This window comes from Scyliorhinus torazame, chromosome 16 (genome assembly GCF_047496885.1).
Source record: "Scyliorhinus torazame isolate Kashiwa2021f chromosome 16, sScyTor2.1, whole genome shotgun sequence".
Lineage (NCBI taxonomy): Eukaryota > Metazoa > Chordata > Chondrichthyes > Carcharhiniformes > Scyliorhinidae > Scyliorhinus > Scyliorhinus torazame.
The window spans coordinates 81482642-81500042 of NC_092722.1; the positions used below are offsets into that span (position 1 = coordinate 81482642).

Sequence of the window (17401 nt, forward strand, 5' to 3'; positions counted from 1 at the left end):
CTACATGTCTCTCTTTCTGCTTATGAAGTAACCTTCAGCCTGTGCATTAGTGCTAAGGGAGAGCCGCACTGTTGGAGGATCAGTACCGAGAGAGCAATGCACTGTCCTATGGTCAGTACTGAGGGAGTGCTGCGTTGTCTCAGGGTCAGTACTGAGTGAGAGCTACACTGTCGGATGGTCAGTATTGAGTGAGCGCCGCACTGTCAGAAGGTCAGTTCTGAGGGAGCGAACACTGTCGAGGGTTAGCACTGGGTGAGTGCTGCATAATCAGAGGGTCAGTACAGAGGGAGTGCTGCAGTATCGGAGGGTCAGTACTGAAGGAGTTCCGCACTGTCGGATATTCAGTACTGAGGGAGGAGCGCAGTATCAGAAGGTCATTACTGAGGGAGTGCCGCACTGTGGGATGGTCAATATTGAGGGAGCGCCGAACTGTCAGTGCTGAGGGACAGCTGCACATTCGGAGGGTCAATAATTAGGGGAGGCACAGTGGTTAGCACTGTTGCTTCACAGTGCTTAGGGACCCGGGTTCGATTCCCGGCTTGGATCATCACTGTCTGCACGTTCTCCCCGTGTCTACGTGGGTTTGCTCCAGGTGCTCCAGTTTCCTCCCACAAGTCCCAAAAGATGTGCTTTTTAGATGAATTGAACATTCTGAATTCTCCCTCAGTGTACCCGATAGTCGCTGAAGTATGGTGACTTGGGGATTTTTCACAGCCACTTCATTGCAGTGTTAATATAAGCCTACTTGTGACACTAATATAGATTATTTTATATACTGAATGAGTCCAGCACTGTGGAGGGTCAATACTGAGGCAGCGCTGCACTGTCCGAGGGTCAGTACTGAGGGAGTGCCAAACTGTCAGGGTCAGCATTGAGGGATTGCTGATCTGTCGAGAGTCAGTACTGAGGGAGCCTCGCAGTGTTGGAGTCCGTACTGAGGGATTGCCACACTGTTAGAGGGTCAGTACTGTGGGAGTGCCATACTGCTGGAGGGTCAGTACTGGGGAAGTGCAGCACGGTTGGAAGGTCAGTAGAGGAAGTGCTGCATAGGAGCTGGTTTACACAGGGCTAAATCGCTGGCTTTGAAGGCAGGCCAGCAGCACGGTTCAATTCCCGTACCAGCCTCCCTGAACAGGTGCCGGAATGTGGCGACTAGGGGCTTTTCACAGTAACTCCATTTGAAGCCTACTTGTGACAATAAGCGATTTTAATTTCATTTCATTTCATTGTTGGTCTGTCAGTGCTGTGCGAATGTCGCACTGCCGGATAGTGAGGACTGGGGGAAGGCTCCAGTGCAGGTTGGTGTGGCACCACACACAGAGAGGGTCAGGTTTGGGGCAAGGAAAAGGAATTGAGGTGTCGCTGGTTGGTGAGCCTGTCTCGGACTGTGCGGTGCTTCCAGACCATTGAATGAAGGGAATACAACATGGTGGCAGCCGATCCCGGACAACTTGGCCGCGGCGAGTGAAGGTTTTGGAGAATAAGCTGTCTTAGTACACCGTCCAGGGAGATGGGAGCAGGCTGTCTCCACGATCGCTGGGGGGGGGGGGGGGGGGGGGCTACTTGTGGGACCCTTGCCCACCTTGGCTGAAATGGGGTTTACCTATCTGGTGGCTGGGTGGAGGGAGGGGCATGAAGTCCTGAGGGGGACCTTGACTTCCCAGTGGTTTTTCAAGGATCAAAGTGTGTGTGTCCCCCTCTCACTCCCCATCTTGGGAATCCCAATGATGGAAAATAGCCATGGGGAGCTGAGCTGTGAATCAGCAACGCGCAGGTGCGTTGCCGGCAGGGTTGGTGGCGTGGATTACCGGAAGCACGCAGGCGCGTTGAACGGCTCACAGAGCCACCCATAGCAATGCGCAGGCGTGCTGCCGGCGAGGGCGCAGTCGCACGTGGATCGGGCTGGCCCCGCTGCCGACAGTCATGGCACCACCCGGGATGTCACACGGCTCGCATCGCGCGCGCAGCCGCCTGACCGCCATTTTGAGCACTGCTTGCCAGCATCGGGGGTTGGGGGGGTAGACATCCGGTGGGCGGGGCTGAGTGGGAGGCCCAAGATGGCGGCTGGGATGTACCTGGAGCATTATCTGGACAGTGAGTATGAGGATCACTGAAATATCCTGAAGTATAATATATCACCACCTCAAACGTCATTATATAAAATAACATCTCTAAAATATAACACAACACCATCTTAGACATCACTATATAAAATAACCACCTAAAACATCACAATATAATGTAACATTACTAAAATATAATATAACACCATCTAAAACATCATAATATAAAATAACATCACTAAAATATAATACACCATCTGAAACATAATGTAAAATAACATCACTACAATAGAATATCCACCTCCTAAAACATCATTATAATAAAACATCACTAAAATATAATATACACTACAAAACATCATAATATGAGAAAACATCACTGAAATATAATATACACCTAAAACATATTCTATAGAATAACACCGGGTGCTTCGGTTTCCTCCCACAGTTCAAAGATGTGCAGGTTAGGTGGACTGGCTATGCTAAATTGCCCCTTAGCGTCCAGGGATGTGACATTGTGGGATAGGGTGGGAGCCTGGTTAAGTGCTCTTTCAGTTGTCGGTGTCGACTCGATGGGCCAAACGCCCGCCTTCTGCACTGTAGGGATTCTATGATCACTGAAATGTCATAAAGTATAATGTATACCATCTAAAACATAATATAATATCACTAAAATAGAATATACAAATATACTCCTGCTAAAACATTATATAAAACAAACAAAAATATCCTAAAATCCAATATACAACACCTAAAACATAATATAAAAGAACATCACTGAAATATCATAAAATACGTACACAAATGGGCTACACGGTAGCACAGTGGCTAGCGTTGTTGCTTCACAGCGCCAAGGTCCCAGGTTCGATTCGCACTTGGGTCACTGTGCGGAGTCTGCACGTTCTCCCTGTGTTTGCGTCGATTTCCTCCTGGTGCTCCGGTTTCCTCCCACAAGTCCTGAAAGATGTGCTTGTTAGGTGAATTGGACATTCTGAATTCTCCCTCTGTGTACCCAAACAAGCGCCGGAGCGTGGCAACAAGGGGATTTTCGCAGTAACTTCATTGCAGTCAATGTAAGCCTACTTGTGACAATAATAAAGATTATTATTAATAAAACTTCACTAAAATATAACACTGTCTAAAACATCACAATATAACATCACTGATATGTCACAATATAACATCACTGATAAATCACAATATAACTAAGCATCGTATACAATAATATAATAGGGGAGTGTAATGGTATTGTCACTGGATTAGTAATCCAGATAAACTGTATAATGCTCTGGATACCCGGGTTCGAATCCTACCAAGGCAGATGATGAAATTTGAATTAAATCTGCTGCCCATCAGCCTAAAATGGCGCCCTCCCACTCTAGAATGTCCGACAAGGGGGAACGTCCACTCCACGTCTTATCCTGTCTGTCCCTTTTGGCATCTTATGTACCTCAATTGGATCTCGCCTCATTCTTCTGAACGCTAGCGAGTATCGGCCTAAACGGTTCAACCTCTTCAGGGGCCAAGTCTTTCATCCCCAGAATCAACCTAATGAAAATTTCTGAACCGCCTCTAATCCATTTATGTTGTTCCAAGGGAACCAAAACTGTACGGTCTCACCAATTCCCTATACAGTTGTTTTTTAATTTAGAGTACCAAATTCTTTTTTTTTTCTAATTAAGGGACAATTTAGTGTGGCCAATCCACCTACCCTGCACATCTTTGGGTTGTGGGATGAGATCCATGCAAACACGGGGAGAATGTGCAAACTCATCACGGACAGTGACCCAGGGCTGGGATCGAACCCGGGTCCTCGGCCCAATACAGTTGTAACCGCACTTCACTACTTTTATACTCCATTCCGTTAGCAATGAATGCCAAAATTCCATTTACCTGCTGCATCTGCATCTATTAACTTTCTGCGATTCATGCACGAAGACGCCCAGATTCCTATGCAGTTTTTTGATGTTTCGCCATTTCGATAATAAGTTGCCGTTTTATTCCTCCGACCAAAATGGATAACCTCACAACCTATCACCTATTTTAATGCCTTCTGCAATATGCCATAACATTGTTAATATATCGTAGTATAATATATCATCACGAATAGGGTGGCACGATGGTTCAGCACTGCTACCTCACAGCGCCAGGGACCCGGGTACAATTCCGGCCTCGTGTGACTGTGGAATTTGCATGTTCTTCCCGTGTCTGCGTGGGTTTCTTCCGGGTGCTCCGGTTTCCTCCCACAGTCCAAAGATATGCAGGTTAGGTGGATTGGCCATGAACAATTGTCCCTTAGTGTCCAAAGATGTGCAGGTTAGGTGGATCGGCCAGGCTAAATGGCCCCAAAGTGTCCAAGGGTTAGGTGGGGTTACGGGAATAGGGCAGGGGAGCGGCCTAGGTCGGGTGCTCTGTCCAAGGGTTGTGCAGACTCGATGGGTCAAATGGCCTCCTGCACTGTCGGGATTCTACGATAACATCACTTGCGCACACATGCTATCGAGACAATGTTTGTTCACATTAATATATATCACACACATATTCACACTCTTGTGATTACCCTGACAAATACCCTGTGTATTGACAATACCCTAATATAATCAAAGCCTTCTGTACAGGACTTACCAGATCCATTCGCAAGGATACCAGATTGTGAAGGGAACAACAATTTATACCACATGGGATGAGAATGCTGATGGGTTGGCGAGTGGAGACCAGACTGATTCCTGGGATGGCGGGACTGACACAAAGGTGGGTGGGAGGGTGAGCTGTGAGGAAGATGCAGAGATCCTTCAGTGTGATTTGGACCAGTTAAGCGAGTGGGCAAATGAATGGCAAATGCAGTATAATGTAGATAAATGTGAGGTTATCCACTTTGGTAGGAAATACAGGAGGGCAGACGATTATCTGAATGGGCATAAATTAGGAGAGGGGAATGTGCAACGAGACCTGGGTGTCCTCGTACACCATTCGCTGAAAGTAACCATGCAAGTACAGCAGGCGGTAAAGAAGGCAAATGGTATGTTGGCCTTCGTAGCGAGAGGATTTGAGTACAGGAGCAGGGATGTCTTGCTGCTATTATACAGGGCTTTGGCAAGTCCGTACCTGGAACAGTGTGTGCAGTTTTGGTCCTCATCTGAGGAAGAATGTGCTTGCTCTAGAGGGCGTGCAGCGAAGGTTTACCAGACTGATTCCTGGGATGGTGGGACTATCATATGAGGAGAGATTGAATTGGTTAGGATTGCATTCGCTGGAGTTCAGAAGAATGAGGGGAATCTCGGAAACCTTTAAAATTCTATCAGGACTGGACAGAGTAGATGCAGGAAGGATGTTCCCGATGGTGGGTGTGTCCAGCACCAGGGGTCACAGTCTGAGGATAACGGGTAAACTATTTAGGACAGAGATGAGGAGAAAAATCTTTACCCAGAGAGTGGTGAACCTGTGCTATCACAGAAAGCAGTTAAGGCCAAACATTGCATGTTTTCAAGAAGCAGTTAGATACAACACTTAGGGCAAAGGGGATAAAAAAATATGGGGGGGGGGGAAGGTGGGATCACATTACTGAGTTAGATGATTAGCCATGATCACAATGAATGGCGGAGCAGGCTTGAAGGGCCGAATGGCCTGCTCCTATTTTCTATGTTTCTACGAGTCTGATTGGTAGTAGAGGCATTGCCATGGGAATGCACCTGTTAACTGAGCACTCACCGCTTACTATCGAGCTTTGTTTTCTTTTAAAATATATTTTTATTAAAGTTTTCGAACACGGATGGATGAGCAGGAGATAACATGGAGGGTGGGGGAAACTGGCACGTGCGGGTGAGAGCCAGTGTATAAAGCTATGTAAATATACCATTTTGCCATGAATATATCTTGCTCAGTGCGATTTTGTGTTATTTTGTTACGGGAGGGGGGTTTATTGTTTGTAAGGGGAAAAAATTGTGTTAAAAACCTTTAATAAATATATTTTTTAAAAAAAAGTTTTCGAACACAACTTTTCCCCCTTACAAATCAACAAAAATGGTAACATGATAACTGATAGATAACATTGTTAAAATAAAATAGTGAACTAACAAAATAACACAAAATAGTGCTCCCCCCCGCCTCCTCACCCCATCTAGAACACAAACAATTTTGTCCTCCACTCCGAAGAACCTGCTCAACCTCGCTCCCGTTATGTGTGCTCCTATGTAGCACCTTAAATTGGACCAGGCTAAGCGTGGCACACGAGGAAGAGGAATTTACCCGACTTAGGGCATCAGCCCACAAACCCTCCTCAATCTCCTCCCCGAGCTCTTCTTTCCATTTTCCCTTCAGTTCTTCTACCAGCTCCTCCCCCTCTTCTCTCATCTCCCGGTATATTTCGGACACTTTGCCCTCCCCGACCCACACCCCCGAAAGCACCCTGTCCTGGATCCCTTGTGTCGGGAGCAGCGGAAATTCCCTCACCTGTTGTCTCGTGAACGCTCTCACCTGCATATACCTAAAGATATTCCCCGGGGGCGGCTCATACTTTTCCTCTAGCGCTCCCAAGCTCGCAAACGTCCCATCTAATAATAAGTCTCCCACTCTCCTAATTCCTGCCCAGTGCCAGCTCTGGAACCCTCCGTCCAACCTCCCTGGGGCAAACCTATGGTTGTTCCTGATCGGGGACCACACCGAGGCTCCCAACACACCCCTCTGTCGCCTCCATTGCCCCAGATACTTAATGTTGCCGCCACCACTGGGTTCGTGGTAAACCTTTTCGGGGAGAGCGGTAGTGGCGCCGTCACCAGCGCTTTTAAGCTTGTTCCTTTGCAGGATGCCATCTCCAGCCTTTTCCATGCCGCCCCTCTCCCTCTATCATCCACTTACGGATCATCGCCACGTTGGCGGCCCAGTAGTAGTCGCCCAAATTCGGCAACACCAGTCCCCCTCTGTCCCTGCTACGTTGCAGGAACCCCCTCCTTACCCTCGGGGCCTTCCCTGCCCACACGAAGCTCATGATGCTCCTATCTATTTTTTTGAAAAAGGCCTTAGTGATCAATATAGGGAGACATTGAAACACAAATAGGAACCTCGGGAGGACCATCATCTTAATCGCCTGCACTCTGCCCGCCAGTGACAGCGGCTGCATGTCTCACCTTTTGAAATCCTCTTCCATTTGCTCCACCAGCCGAGTCAGATTGAGTCTGTGTAAGGTTCCCCAGCTCCTGGCTATCTGAATCCCCAGGTATCGGAAGTTTCTTTCCACTCTCCTTAGCGGCAGGCCATCTATCCCTCCACTCTGGTCCCCAGGGTGTATCACAAAAAGCTCACTCTTCCCCATGTTAAGCCTATATCCCGAGAAATCTCCAAACTCCCTCAATATCTGCCTAACCTCTGTCATCCCCCCCACTGGATCCGCCACATATAGCAGTAGGTCATCTGCATAGAGTGACACTCGGTGTTCTTCTCCCCCTCTAACCACCCCTCTCCATTTCCTGGAGTCTCTCAGCGCTATGGCCAGTGGTTCAATTGCCAGCGCGAACAGTAATGGGGACAGCCGGCATCCCTGTCTTGTTCCCCTATGTAGTCGAAAATACTCCGACCGTTGCCGATTTGTGACTACACTTGCCATTGGGGCCCCATAGAGGAGTTTAACCCAGCTGACAAACCCCTCCCCGAACCCAAACCTCCTCAGCACCTCCCATAGATACTCCCACTCTACCCTATCAAATGCCTTCTCTGCATCCATTGCCGCCACTATCTCTGCCTCCCCCTCTGCTGGGGGCATCATTATCACCCCCAATAGCCGTCGCACGTTGACATTCAATTGTCTCCCCTTTACGAACCCTGTCTGATCTTCGTGCACCACCCCCGGGACACAATCCTCTATCCTCATTGTCAGCACTTTTGCCAGCAACTTGGCGTCCACATTTAGGAGTGAGATAGGCCTATAAGACTCGCATTGCAGCGGGTCTTTATCTCGCTTCAGGATTAGTGATATCGTCGCCTCCGACATTGTCGGGGGTAGGGTCCCCCCTTCTCTGGCCTCGTTAAAAGGTTCTTACCAGCAGCGGGGCCAATAAGTCCACATATTTCCGATAAAATTCCACCGGGAACCCGTTAGGACCCGGGGCCTTCCCTGCCTGCATGTTCCCCAGCCCTTTGGTCACCTCGTCCACCCCAATTGGCGCCCCCAGGCCTGCCACCTCCTGCTCCACCACCCTTGGGAACCTTAGTTGGTCCAGAAACTGCTGCATCCCCTCTTTTCCCTCCGGGGGTTGGGACCTATATAACCTCTCGTAAAAGGTCTTGAACACCTCATTTACCTTCCCTGCTCTCCACACCGTGGTTCCCGTTTCATCCCTAACTCCCCCTATTTCCCTCGCCGCTGTCCTCTTTCGAAGCTGGTGGGCCAACAGGCGACTCGCCTTTTCCCCATATTCATATCTCATCCCCTGTGCCTTCCTCCACTGTGCCTCTGCCCTCCCTGTGGTCAGCAGGTCGAACTCCGTCTGGAGTCGTCGCCTCTCCCTGTATAGTCCTTCGTCCGGGGCCTCCGCATATTTTTTATCCACACTCAAAATCTCCCCCAGTAATCTTTCCCTTTCTTTGGACTCTGTTTTCCCCTTGTGAGCCCTGATGGAGATCAACGCCCCCCTGACCACCGCCTTCAGCGCTTCCCATACTACCCCCACTCGGACCTCCCCATCATCGTTGGCCTCCAGGTACCTTTCGATACATCCCCGCACTCTTACGCAGACTCCCTCATCCACCAATAATCCCACATCCAGTCGCCAGAGTGGACGCTGCTTCCTCTCGTCTCCTAGTTCCAGATCCACCCAATGTGGGGCATGGTCTGAAACAGCTATGGCCGAGTACTCCGTTCCTTCCACCCTCGAAATCAGTGACCTTCCCAAAACGAAGAAATCTATCCGGGAGTATACCTTATGGACGTGGGAGAAAAAGGAGAACTCTTTGGCCAGCGGCCTAGCAAATCTCCACGGATCTACTCCCCTCATTTGGTCCATAAACCCCCTAAGCACCTTGGCCGCTGCTGGCCTTCTTCCGGTCCTGGATCTAGATCTATCTAACCCTGGGTCTAGCACGGTGTTGTAGCCCCCCCCATTACCAGGTTTCCTACCTCCAGGTCCGGGATGCGTCCCAGCATCCGCTTCATAAATCCCGCATCATCCCAGTTCGGGGCATATACGTTGACCAGCACAACCTCCATTCCCTGCAGTCTGCCACTCACCATCACATACCTGCCCCCGCTGTCCGCTACAATGTTCCTAGCCTCGAACGACACCCGTTTCCCCACCAATATGGCCACCCCTCTATTCTTTGCGTCCAGCCCTGAGTGGAACACCTGTCCCACCCATCCTTTCCTTAACCTAACCTGGTCCGCCACCTTCAGATGCGTCTCTTGAAGCATGGCCACATCTGCCTTCAGCCCCTTTAAGTGCGCGAACACTCGGGCCCTCTTAATTGGCCCATTTAGGCCTCTCACGTTCCACGTGATCAGCCGGACTGGGGGGCTGCCTGCCCCCCTCCCCTGTCGACTAGCCATCACCCTCTCATGGCCAGTCCCATGACCCGGTTCCGCGCACCCACCCGTCCCTCAGGCGGCGCATTCCCGCCTCGACCACCTTTTCTCTTACCAGCTCCCCTTCGATCTCCGCAGCAGCAACCCAGTTGTCCCCCCCCCCCCCGCTAGATCCCCATCTAGCATGATTACTCCCCCCATATTGCTTCCGAAAGTCAGCTGACTTCAACTGACCCCGGCTTCTCCCGCTCTCTCCTTGACCCCCCCCCCCCCCCGTGTGAGGAACTCCCATCCTCCTTGCGCTTATCTTCCCGCCATCATGTCTCTGGCGCAGAAAAAGAAACCCCGCGCTTTCTAGTGCCACCCCGCCCCCCATGGCGCAGCTCCCCCTACCGCCCCGCTCCCATTCCCCGTCCCCCGCCTGTGTCTCTTCTTCCCCCCCACCGGTGCCCACATTTCTCAGTGTCCCCCCCTCCCCAATTTACACCTCTATACATCAGCATTTTCGTTTCCCCTCCAATATCAGTCCCTCAGTTCTGGTCCAGTTTCTCGTTTTGAATGAAGGTCCATGCTTCTTCCGACGTTTCAAAATAGTAATGTCTGTCCTGGTGCGTGACCCACAATCGCGCCGGCTGCAACATCCCGAACTTCACTTTCTTCTTATGCAGCACCTCCTTGGCTCGATTGAAACTCGCCCTCCTTCTCGCCAGCTCCGCACTCCAGTCCTGATACACTCGTATCACCGCATTCTCCCATCTACTACTTCGTACCTTCTTGGCCCATCTCAGAACCACCTCTCTATCATTGAAGCGGTGAAATCGCACGATCATCGCCCTAGGTGGTTCTCCAGCCTTTGGTCTCCTCGCAGGGACCCGGTGGGCCCCTTCCACTTCCAAGGGGCCCGAGGGGGCCTCAGCTCCCATTAGCGAGCGTAGCATCGTGCTCGCGTAAGCCCTGCCGTCAGCTCCTTCCACTCCCTCGGGCAGACCCAGGATCCGGACGTTCTTTCTCCTTGATCTGTTTTCCAGGACTTCAATCCTTTCGGTGCACTTATGGAGCGCCTTGTGCGCCTGCATTTTGACCGCTAGGCCCAGGATCTCGTCCTCGTTGGCCGTTACCTTCTGCTCCACCACACGGAGCTCTATCTCCTGGGCCTTTTGTGTCTCTTTAAGTCCCTCGATTGCCTGTAGCATCGGGGCCAGCACCTCCTTCTTAAGCAGCTCCACACACCGTCTTAAAAATTCGTCCTGGTCCGGTCCCCATGTCGCCTGGGCTACCTCCGACGCCATCTTGCTCCTTTCTTTCTTCTGCCGCTGCCCTCGAGGATTCTCCGAGATCTGGCCGCCGCCGATATTTTTCTTTTCCGCTGGGGAGGACTCCCTGTTGCCTCACCCCACACCGGGTTTCGTCACAAAAGAATTTCCCGTTGGGGCTCTTAAAAGAGCCCGAAGGTCTGTTTGAGCTGGAGCCGCCGAAACGTGCGGCTTAGCTGGTCATCTCCGCAACCGGAAGTCTCTATCGAGCTTTGTTTATAAATTCAAACCAGGCAGCTAGAATTTGGTCTGTCAGGGAGAATTGCCCCATGGAAATTGTTGCTCTATTATTAATAATGTTGGTGAACCACAAGCCTTCCCTTATATCGATTAAATGACCACACAACCAGTTAGTTCGTTCAAAAGATGGTTTATTTACATACACAAGGGTTATCTCGACATGCAAACACGATATCTACTACGAGTTAAACTACACCTATCAGCTACAATAACCTATACTTAACTTCAGGGGAACCGGCACTGTGCAAATGGATAAGGCCTTTATCTGGATTTCACGTGGCTGGTTCGAAGAAAGTGGCTCTGTCTCTGCTGGGCTCATCCGCCAGGTAGCTATCATTGGTCTTGAACTTGGATGGCTGTTCCTGCTACAATTGGTTTGGCACAGGCCGGATCCAAAAGAGACAGAACACATGGCTGTGTCCTCATATATCCCTCTGGGATTTTGCGCTCTTTGGGGCGGTCCTTAACCTTGGATCCAATAGTTTGACAGGGCTCTGATCACGGTCTTCGATTTTGGCCAATAAAGGGGCGGGTGCCTTGCTAGCTGGGCGGGTCCTTAGCGGTCATTGACCTTGGCAGTTGTGCTTTCTGAGTAAGGGGAGTGGTGCCGATCAGCCTGTGGCTGTACCGATTGCTTGATTGGAGTTCTATTGTCCTGGGAAAATGGACCATTGAAATGCAAACGAGCGGGGGTTTCGATCAGGTCTGGTTACCTGTGTTTCAGATACACATAGGCTCTGTAACCTGTCTGAGTCCTGGGTTGGCCATAATTCCCATGGTCCTTTTCAGGTGGCCATCTTAGATGGCTACAAAATGAACCAGGGAATGGCTGTCAGCCAATGTGTTCAGTTGGAAAAGGCTCTATGTGTGTACCTGTTCCTGCTGTCTGCAAAGGACAGGACCTCTGCATTAAAATATCTAGCTTCCGGAACGTTTTAAGTAAGCCACACTGCCGGATTCAGGGTCAGTGAGTGTGGAGTCAGGGTGTTGGTGAGTGTGGACCGGGGGCCTGAATTCTGATTACCAATCACCGAGTGTGAAATGTGATTGACTGTACCTTAAAGTGCCAGTTACCAGGCAGGTTGAACTTCTGATTTGTCAAGGCACAGGCCTGGGGGAATGAACCAGGGAATGGCTGTCGCCCATGTTGTTCAGTTGGGAAAGCCACAATGTGTGCACCTGCTCCTGCTGTCTACAAAAGACAGGGTCGTGTTTGTATGTGCGAATAGATGTAGTTTTGAGCATGTATAAGTGAGCTACACTGTGTGCCCGACATCATCTCAAACTGTCAGCAAAGGACAGGACCCTGTGTGTGTATTTACGGAGCTCTCTCTCTCTCTCTGCCTAGGTATTGAGAACCTGCCTTTTGAACTACAGCGGAACTTCCAATTAATGCGCGATCTTGATCAGAGGACAGAAGGTGACTCACGGGTGACTCTCTCTCTTTCCCTGCCCACCCCCCTCTGAACCTCAAACACCATCTCACCCTGCTCGGCCCTCACCACTCCTCTATCCCCACCCCCTCCCCCTCATCCCACACCACATCTTTCCTTGACCCCCCACCATATATTTCCTCCCTCTCTTCTGAGGGAGAGGCATCACCTAGACCCGCTCTCTGTACACCCATGCCACCCTGATACCTGTCTTTGTTTCTCTGTCTCAATCTGTCTGTCTGCCTCTGTGTCTGCGTTAATGTCTCTCTTTCATTCCCTTTCTCCCTCTCTATCTCTCCCTTTCTTCCTCTCTCTCTCTTTACCCTCTCACCCCCTCAGTCTTGTTTTGTCTTTCTCACTTTCTCTTTCCATCCCCCTCTGTATCTGTCCTCTTTCCCTTTTCCTCTTTCTCGGTGTCTCTCGGAGTCACTCTCTCCCCTGTCTTTCTCTGTCATTTCTCTGTCCCTCTCTGTCTGTCTCTCCACCCCCCCGCCTCTTTCTCTATCCCTCCCCATCCAATAGTAAGGAGACCAAAACTGAGAAGTACTCCAGCTGCGGACTCACCAGGAGCCCTGTACAGTTGGAGCAAGACTTTCCAGACTTTTATATTCCATCCCCCTGCAATAACGCTAATCCTCCATTCTTCTGCTTGATTGCTCGCTGCATCGGTGTACTAACTGTTTTTGCAATTCATGTACCCGGACGCCCAAATCCCTCTATACCACAGAGTTCCGTAATCTCTCCGTTTAAATAGTTTACCGTTTTTCTATTCTTCCTGCCAAGGTGAACAACCTCACATTTTGCCACATTACACTCCATATGCCAAACCTTTCCTCTCTCGCTTAACCTGTCCGTATCCCTGTGCAGACTCTGTGTCCTCCTCGAAGCTTCTTTTCCTCCCTATCTCAGTGCCATCGGGAAAATTTAGCAAGCACACATTCTCGTCCCTCTTCCAGGTCATAGGTGCAGATTGTCACAGAATAATACAGCACAGAAGAGGCCCTTTGGCCCACCGAGACTGCACCTGTATAACTCCAGGACTAAACACGAGTTGCTTTCCACATAGCCTGTTTCTCTTTCTGTCTGTCTGTCGGTCTCTCTCTCTCTCTCTCTATTCTCTTTCTCTCTATTCTCTTTATACTCTCTCTCTATTGTCTCTCCCTCTCTCTCTCTATTTCTGTCTCTCCTCTCCCTCCCTCCATCACTCTCTCTCTATTTCGGTCTCCATCTCTGTCTCTCTTTCAGTCTGTCTCAATCTCTTTGTCTCTCTCTAGCTGACCCTCTTTCTGTCTATCTCTCACTCACGCTCTTACTATTTCTGTCTCTATCTCCGTCTCTCTATCTCTCTGTTGCTCCCTCTCTGGTCCTCTCTCAGTCTCTCTCCCTCTGTCTCTCTGTCTCGCCCTCACACCCTCTTGCTCTCTCTTAATTTCTGTTTCTCTTTGTGTGGGTCTCTATCTCTGCCTCCCTCGCTCTGTGTCTCTATCTATCTCTCTTTGTCTCACTCTCTGATGCTCTCCCTTCCTCGCCTCCTCTTTCTCTGACTCTCTCTTTCCACTGTTTTTCTCTCACTCTATCTCTGCCTCAATCTCTCCCTCTTCCTGTTTGTCCCTCTCTCTTTGTCTTTCTCTATTTCTCTCTTCCCTGTCCTTATTTTGAATGGGATAGGGTTTGAGACTTGGTTTGGTGGGGGTGGGGGCATTTGGATCGACCCAGCGAGTGGGGGTGGTGGGGTGCTGCCAAGGAGCTGTGTCTTAAACCTCTCCCCTTCTCTTTCCCCCCGCCTCCAGACCTCAAGACAGAGATCGACAAGCTCGCAGGTGAGTACGTCGCCAATGCCCGCACCTTGACCTCTGACCAGAAGGTGGAGCTGGTGAGACAGATTCAGGGTGCCTACGGAAAATGCAAAGAGTTCGGTGATGACAAGGTGCAGCTGGCAATGCAGACCTACGAGATGGTAGGTCGGTGTGGGGGGGTGGGGGCAAAGGGTCAAGGGTCACAGGGAAGGGGGCAAAGGGTTATGGGTCACGGGGAAGGGCTGTGGGTTGGTTGGGAAAACCTATCCTCTAGCAGCTCCATACTGGAGTATCATTGAGGTAGAGGGTTACAGCACAGGGGGAGGCCAATCTACCTGCTGTGTCTGCACTGACTCTCCCGAGTGAGCAATTCAGCTCATTTCCCCCACTCCCCAATCCCGGCACATTCCTCTCCAGATAATGGTCTGAATTCCCTCTTGAAACCCTCGACCGAACTGGCCTCCTCCACTCTCAGATGCCTCACACTGCACCCTGGCTGCTCCCCGTGAGAAAAGGTTTCTTCTCGACTCCCCATCGCTTCCTTCACTGATCCCCTGAAAACTGTGTCCTCCTGGTTCTCGCTGCTTGCCCCACCCCCAAAACTGGAACACTTTTGTCCCTCTATTTTCTGTCCCAGACCCTCCTCACGATTTTGAACCCCTCAATCTAATCTCCTCCTGGCCTTCTCTCTTCCCCAAGGAGAACAGACCCCGACTTTCCCAATCCCCTCACATCGCTGAAGTTCCTCACCCTGGTCAATCGTGTTCTCTCTCACTCTCTCTCTTCTGTTTCTGTCTTCCTCACTCTCTCTCTCATTCTCCCCCTCTCTCTCCAATGCCTCCAAATCATTCCCTACAGTGCAGAGCTTCAAGCCTGGACCCGATGCTCCGAGCTGAAGCTGAAAGATGTCTTATACAAGTTCAACATAACCTCCTGTCTCTTGTACTCTATGCTCCTGTTAATGAAGCCCAGGATACTGTGTGTTCTATTAACCAATCTCTCCGGCTGTCCTGCCACCTTCAATGATTGATGAACATCTACACCCAGGTCTCTGTCCTTTCATCCTGTAATCTTTCCCTGCGTTCTATCCTTTTTTTTCTTCTACAAATTTAGAGTACCCAATTATTTTTCTTTTCCAATTAAGGGGCAATTTAGCATGGCCAATCCACCTAACCAGCACATCTTTGGGTTGAGGGGGTGAAACCCACGCAGACACGGGGAGAATGTGCAAACTCCACACGGACAGGGCCGGGATTCGAACCCGGGTCCTCAGCGCCGCAGTCCCAGTGCTAACTACTGCGCCTCATGTCGCCCTCCTGCGTTCTATCCTAACAAAATCAATCACTTCACATTTCTCGGTGTTAAAATGTATCTGCCGCTTGTCAGCCCACCTGTCTATGTCCTTTTGAGGTTCGACACTTTCTTCTTCGCATTTCACAATGCTTCCAAGTTTCAAGTCACCTCTTACTCGTCTAAACCTAACCTCACCAACCTTTCTTCATAAGACTTCCTGCCCGTTCCTGGTATGAGTCCGGTAAACCTTCTCTGAACGGCTTCCAATTCATTTACATCTTTCCTTCAATAAGATCAAAAGTGTGTACAGTACTCCAGATGTGATCTCACCCGTGTCCTGTACAACTGAATCATGACCTCCTCTCCCTACTTTTGTATTTGATTCCCCTCACAATAATCGATAACGTTCAATTCACTTTCCTAATTACTCGCTGTACCTATATACTAGCCTTTTGGAATTCATGCATTAGGACACCTAGATCTCTCTGTATCTCAGAGCTCTGCAATTTAGATATTAGGATAAGCCATTTAGATAATAGGCTTTTAAAAAAAATTCTGCCTGCCTGACATTTGTCCACATTATACTCCCATTTGCCAGACCTTTGCTCATTCACTTAACCTACCTGTATCAGTTTTAAGCCTCCTTATGTCCTCGTCACAATGTCTTACCTATTTTGGTGTCAAAGGAGATTTAGCGACCATATCTTCCGACCTTACATGTCACTTCCCACCAAAGTGAATCGCTTCACATTTCCCCGCGTTGAACTTCGTCTACCACTTGCCCGTCCAATTCACCAACTTGACTCTGTCCTTTTTGAAATACTGCCCTCCTCCCTGCCCGCAAAGCTTCCAAGTTTTGTGTCATCTGCAAATTTGCAATTGTGCCCGGTACAGGTCGTTAATGTATAAGAGGAAGACCAAAGGGACCCAATGCCAACCTCTGGATAATTCCGCCACAAACCTCCAGCCTGAAAAAAGCATCCATTAACCATTTCTCTCTGGCTCCTGCCACTCATCCAATTCCATATCCATCTTGCTCCTGACCCTTTTATTCCAGGAGCTATAACTTCACACAAGCCTATTGTGCGGCACTGCATCAAATGACTTTTGGAAATCTGTGTATACCACATCGACATCACCCCCATTGACCCTCTCTGTTGGCTCCTCAGGGGAGGGGGGGACTCCAGCAAGTTAGTTAAACCCGATTTTCCCATAACAAATCCATGCTGACTTCTCTTAATTAACACGAATTTAGGGCAGCACGGTGGCACAGTGGTTAGCGCTGCTGCCTCATGCTGCCGAGGACCCGGGTTCGATCCCAGCCCCACTGTCTGTGTGGAGCTTACACATTCTCCCTGTGTCTGCGTGGGTCTCACCCCCACAACCCAAAGATGTGCAAGGTAGTGGATTGGCGATGCTAAATTGCCTGTTAATTGGAAAAAAAGAATGACTACTCTAAATTTATTTTAAAAAATTAATCCGCATTTGCCCAAGTGACTATTAATTTAGTCCTGAATAACTGTTCTGAAGAAGCTTCAACCACCACTGAGGCCTGCCGTTGCAGTTCCCCAGTCCTCTTGCACCGCCCCTGAGGCTGAGGAAGAATGGAAAATTCTCTGCAATTTCCACTCTTCCCCCCCGCATCTCCTCCGGTCCTGGTGCCTTATCAACTTTGAAGTGCAGGCAGGGTATCTTAACACCTCCTCGTTACCGGTTTTGAACCACTCAAGTGTCAGGACGACCTCCTCATTCA

The 17401-nt window shown here is 49.9% G+C and overlaps 1 protein-coding gene across 2 annotated transcripts in view; it reads left to right on the plus strand.

Annotated features, from left to right (window-relative positions):
- Positions 1–2015: 2015 nt before the first annotated feature.
- Positions 2016–17401, plus strand: part of LOC140392908 (inhibitor of growth protein 4-like) — a 61077-nt gene continuing 45691 nt past the window's right edge. The window contains exons 1-4 of one of the 2 annotated variants that reach the window (XM_072478680.1): positions 2025–2094; positions 4682–4814; positions 12475–12546; positions 14350–14516. In XM_072478680.1, coding sequence (XP_072334781.1) covers positions 12519–12546; positions 14350–14516 — 195 coding nt within the window. In that variant the 5' untranslated portion in view covers positions 2025–2094; positions 4682–4814; positions 12475–12518. Of the gene's footprint in view, positions 2095–4681; positions 4815–12474; positions 12547–14349; positions 14517–17401 lie in introns of both variants that reach the window. The other variant, XM_072478679.1, reaches the window with a different exon arrangement.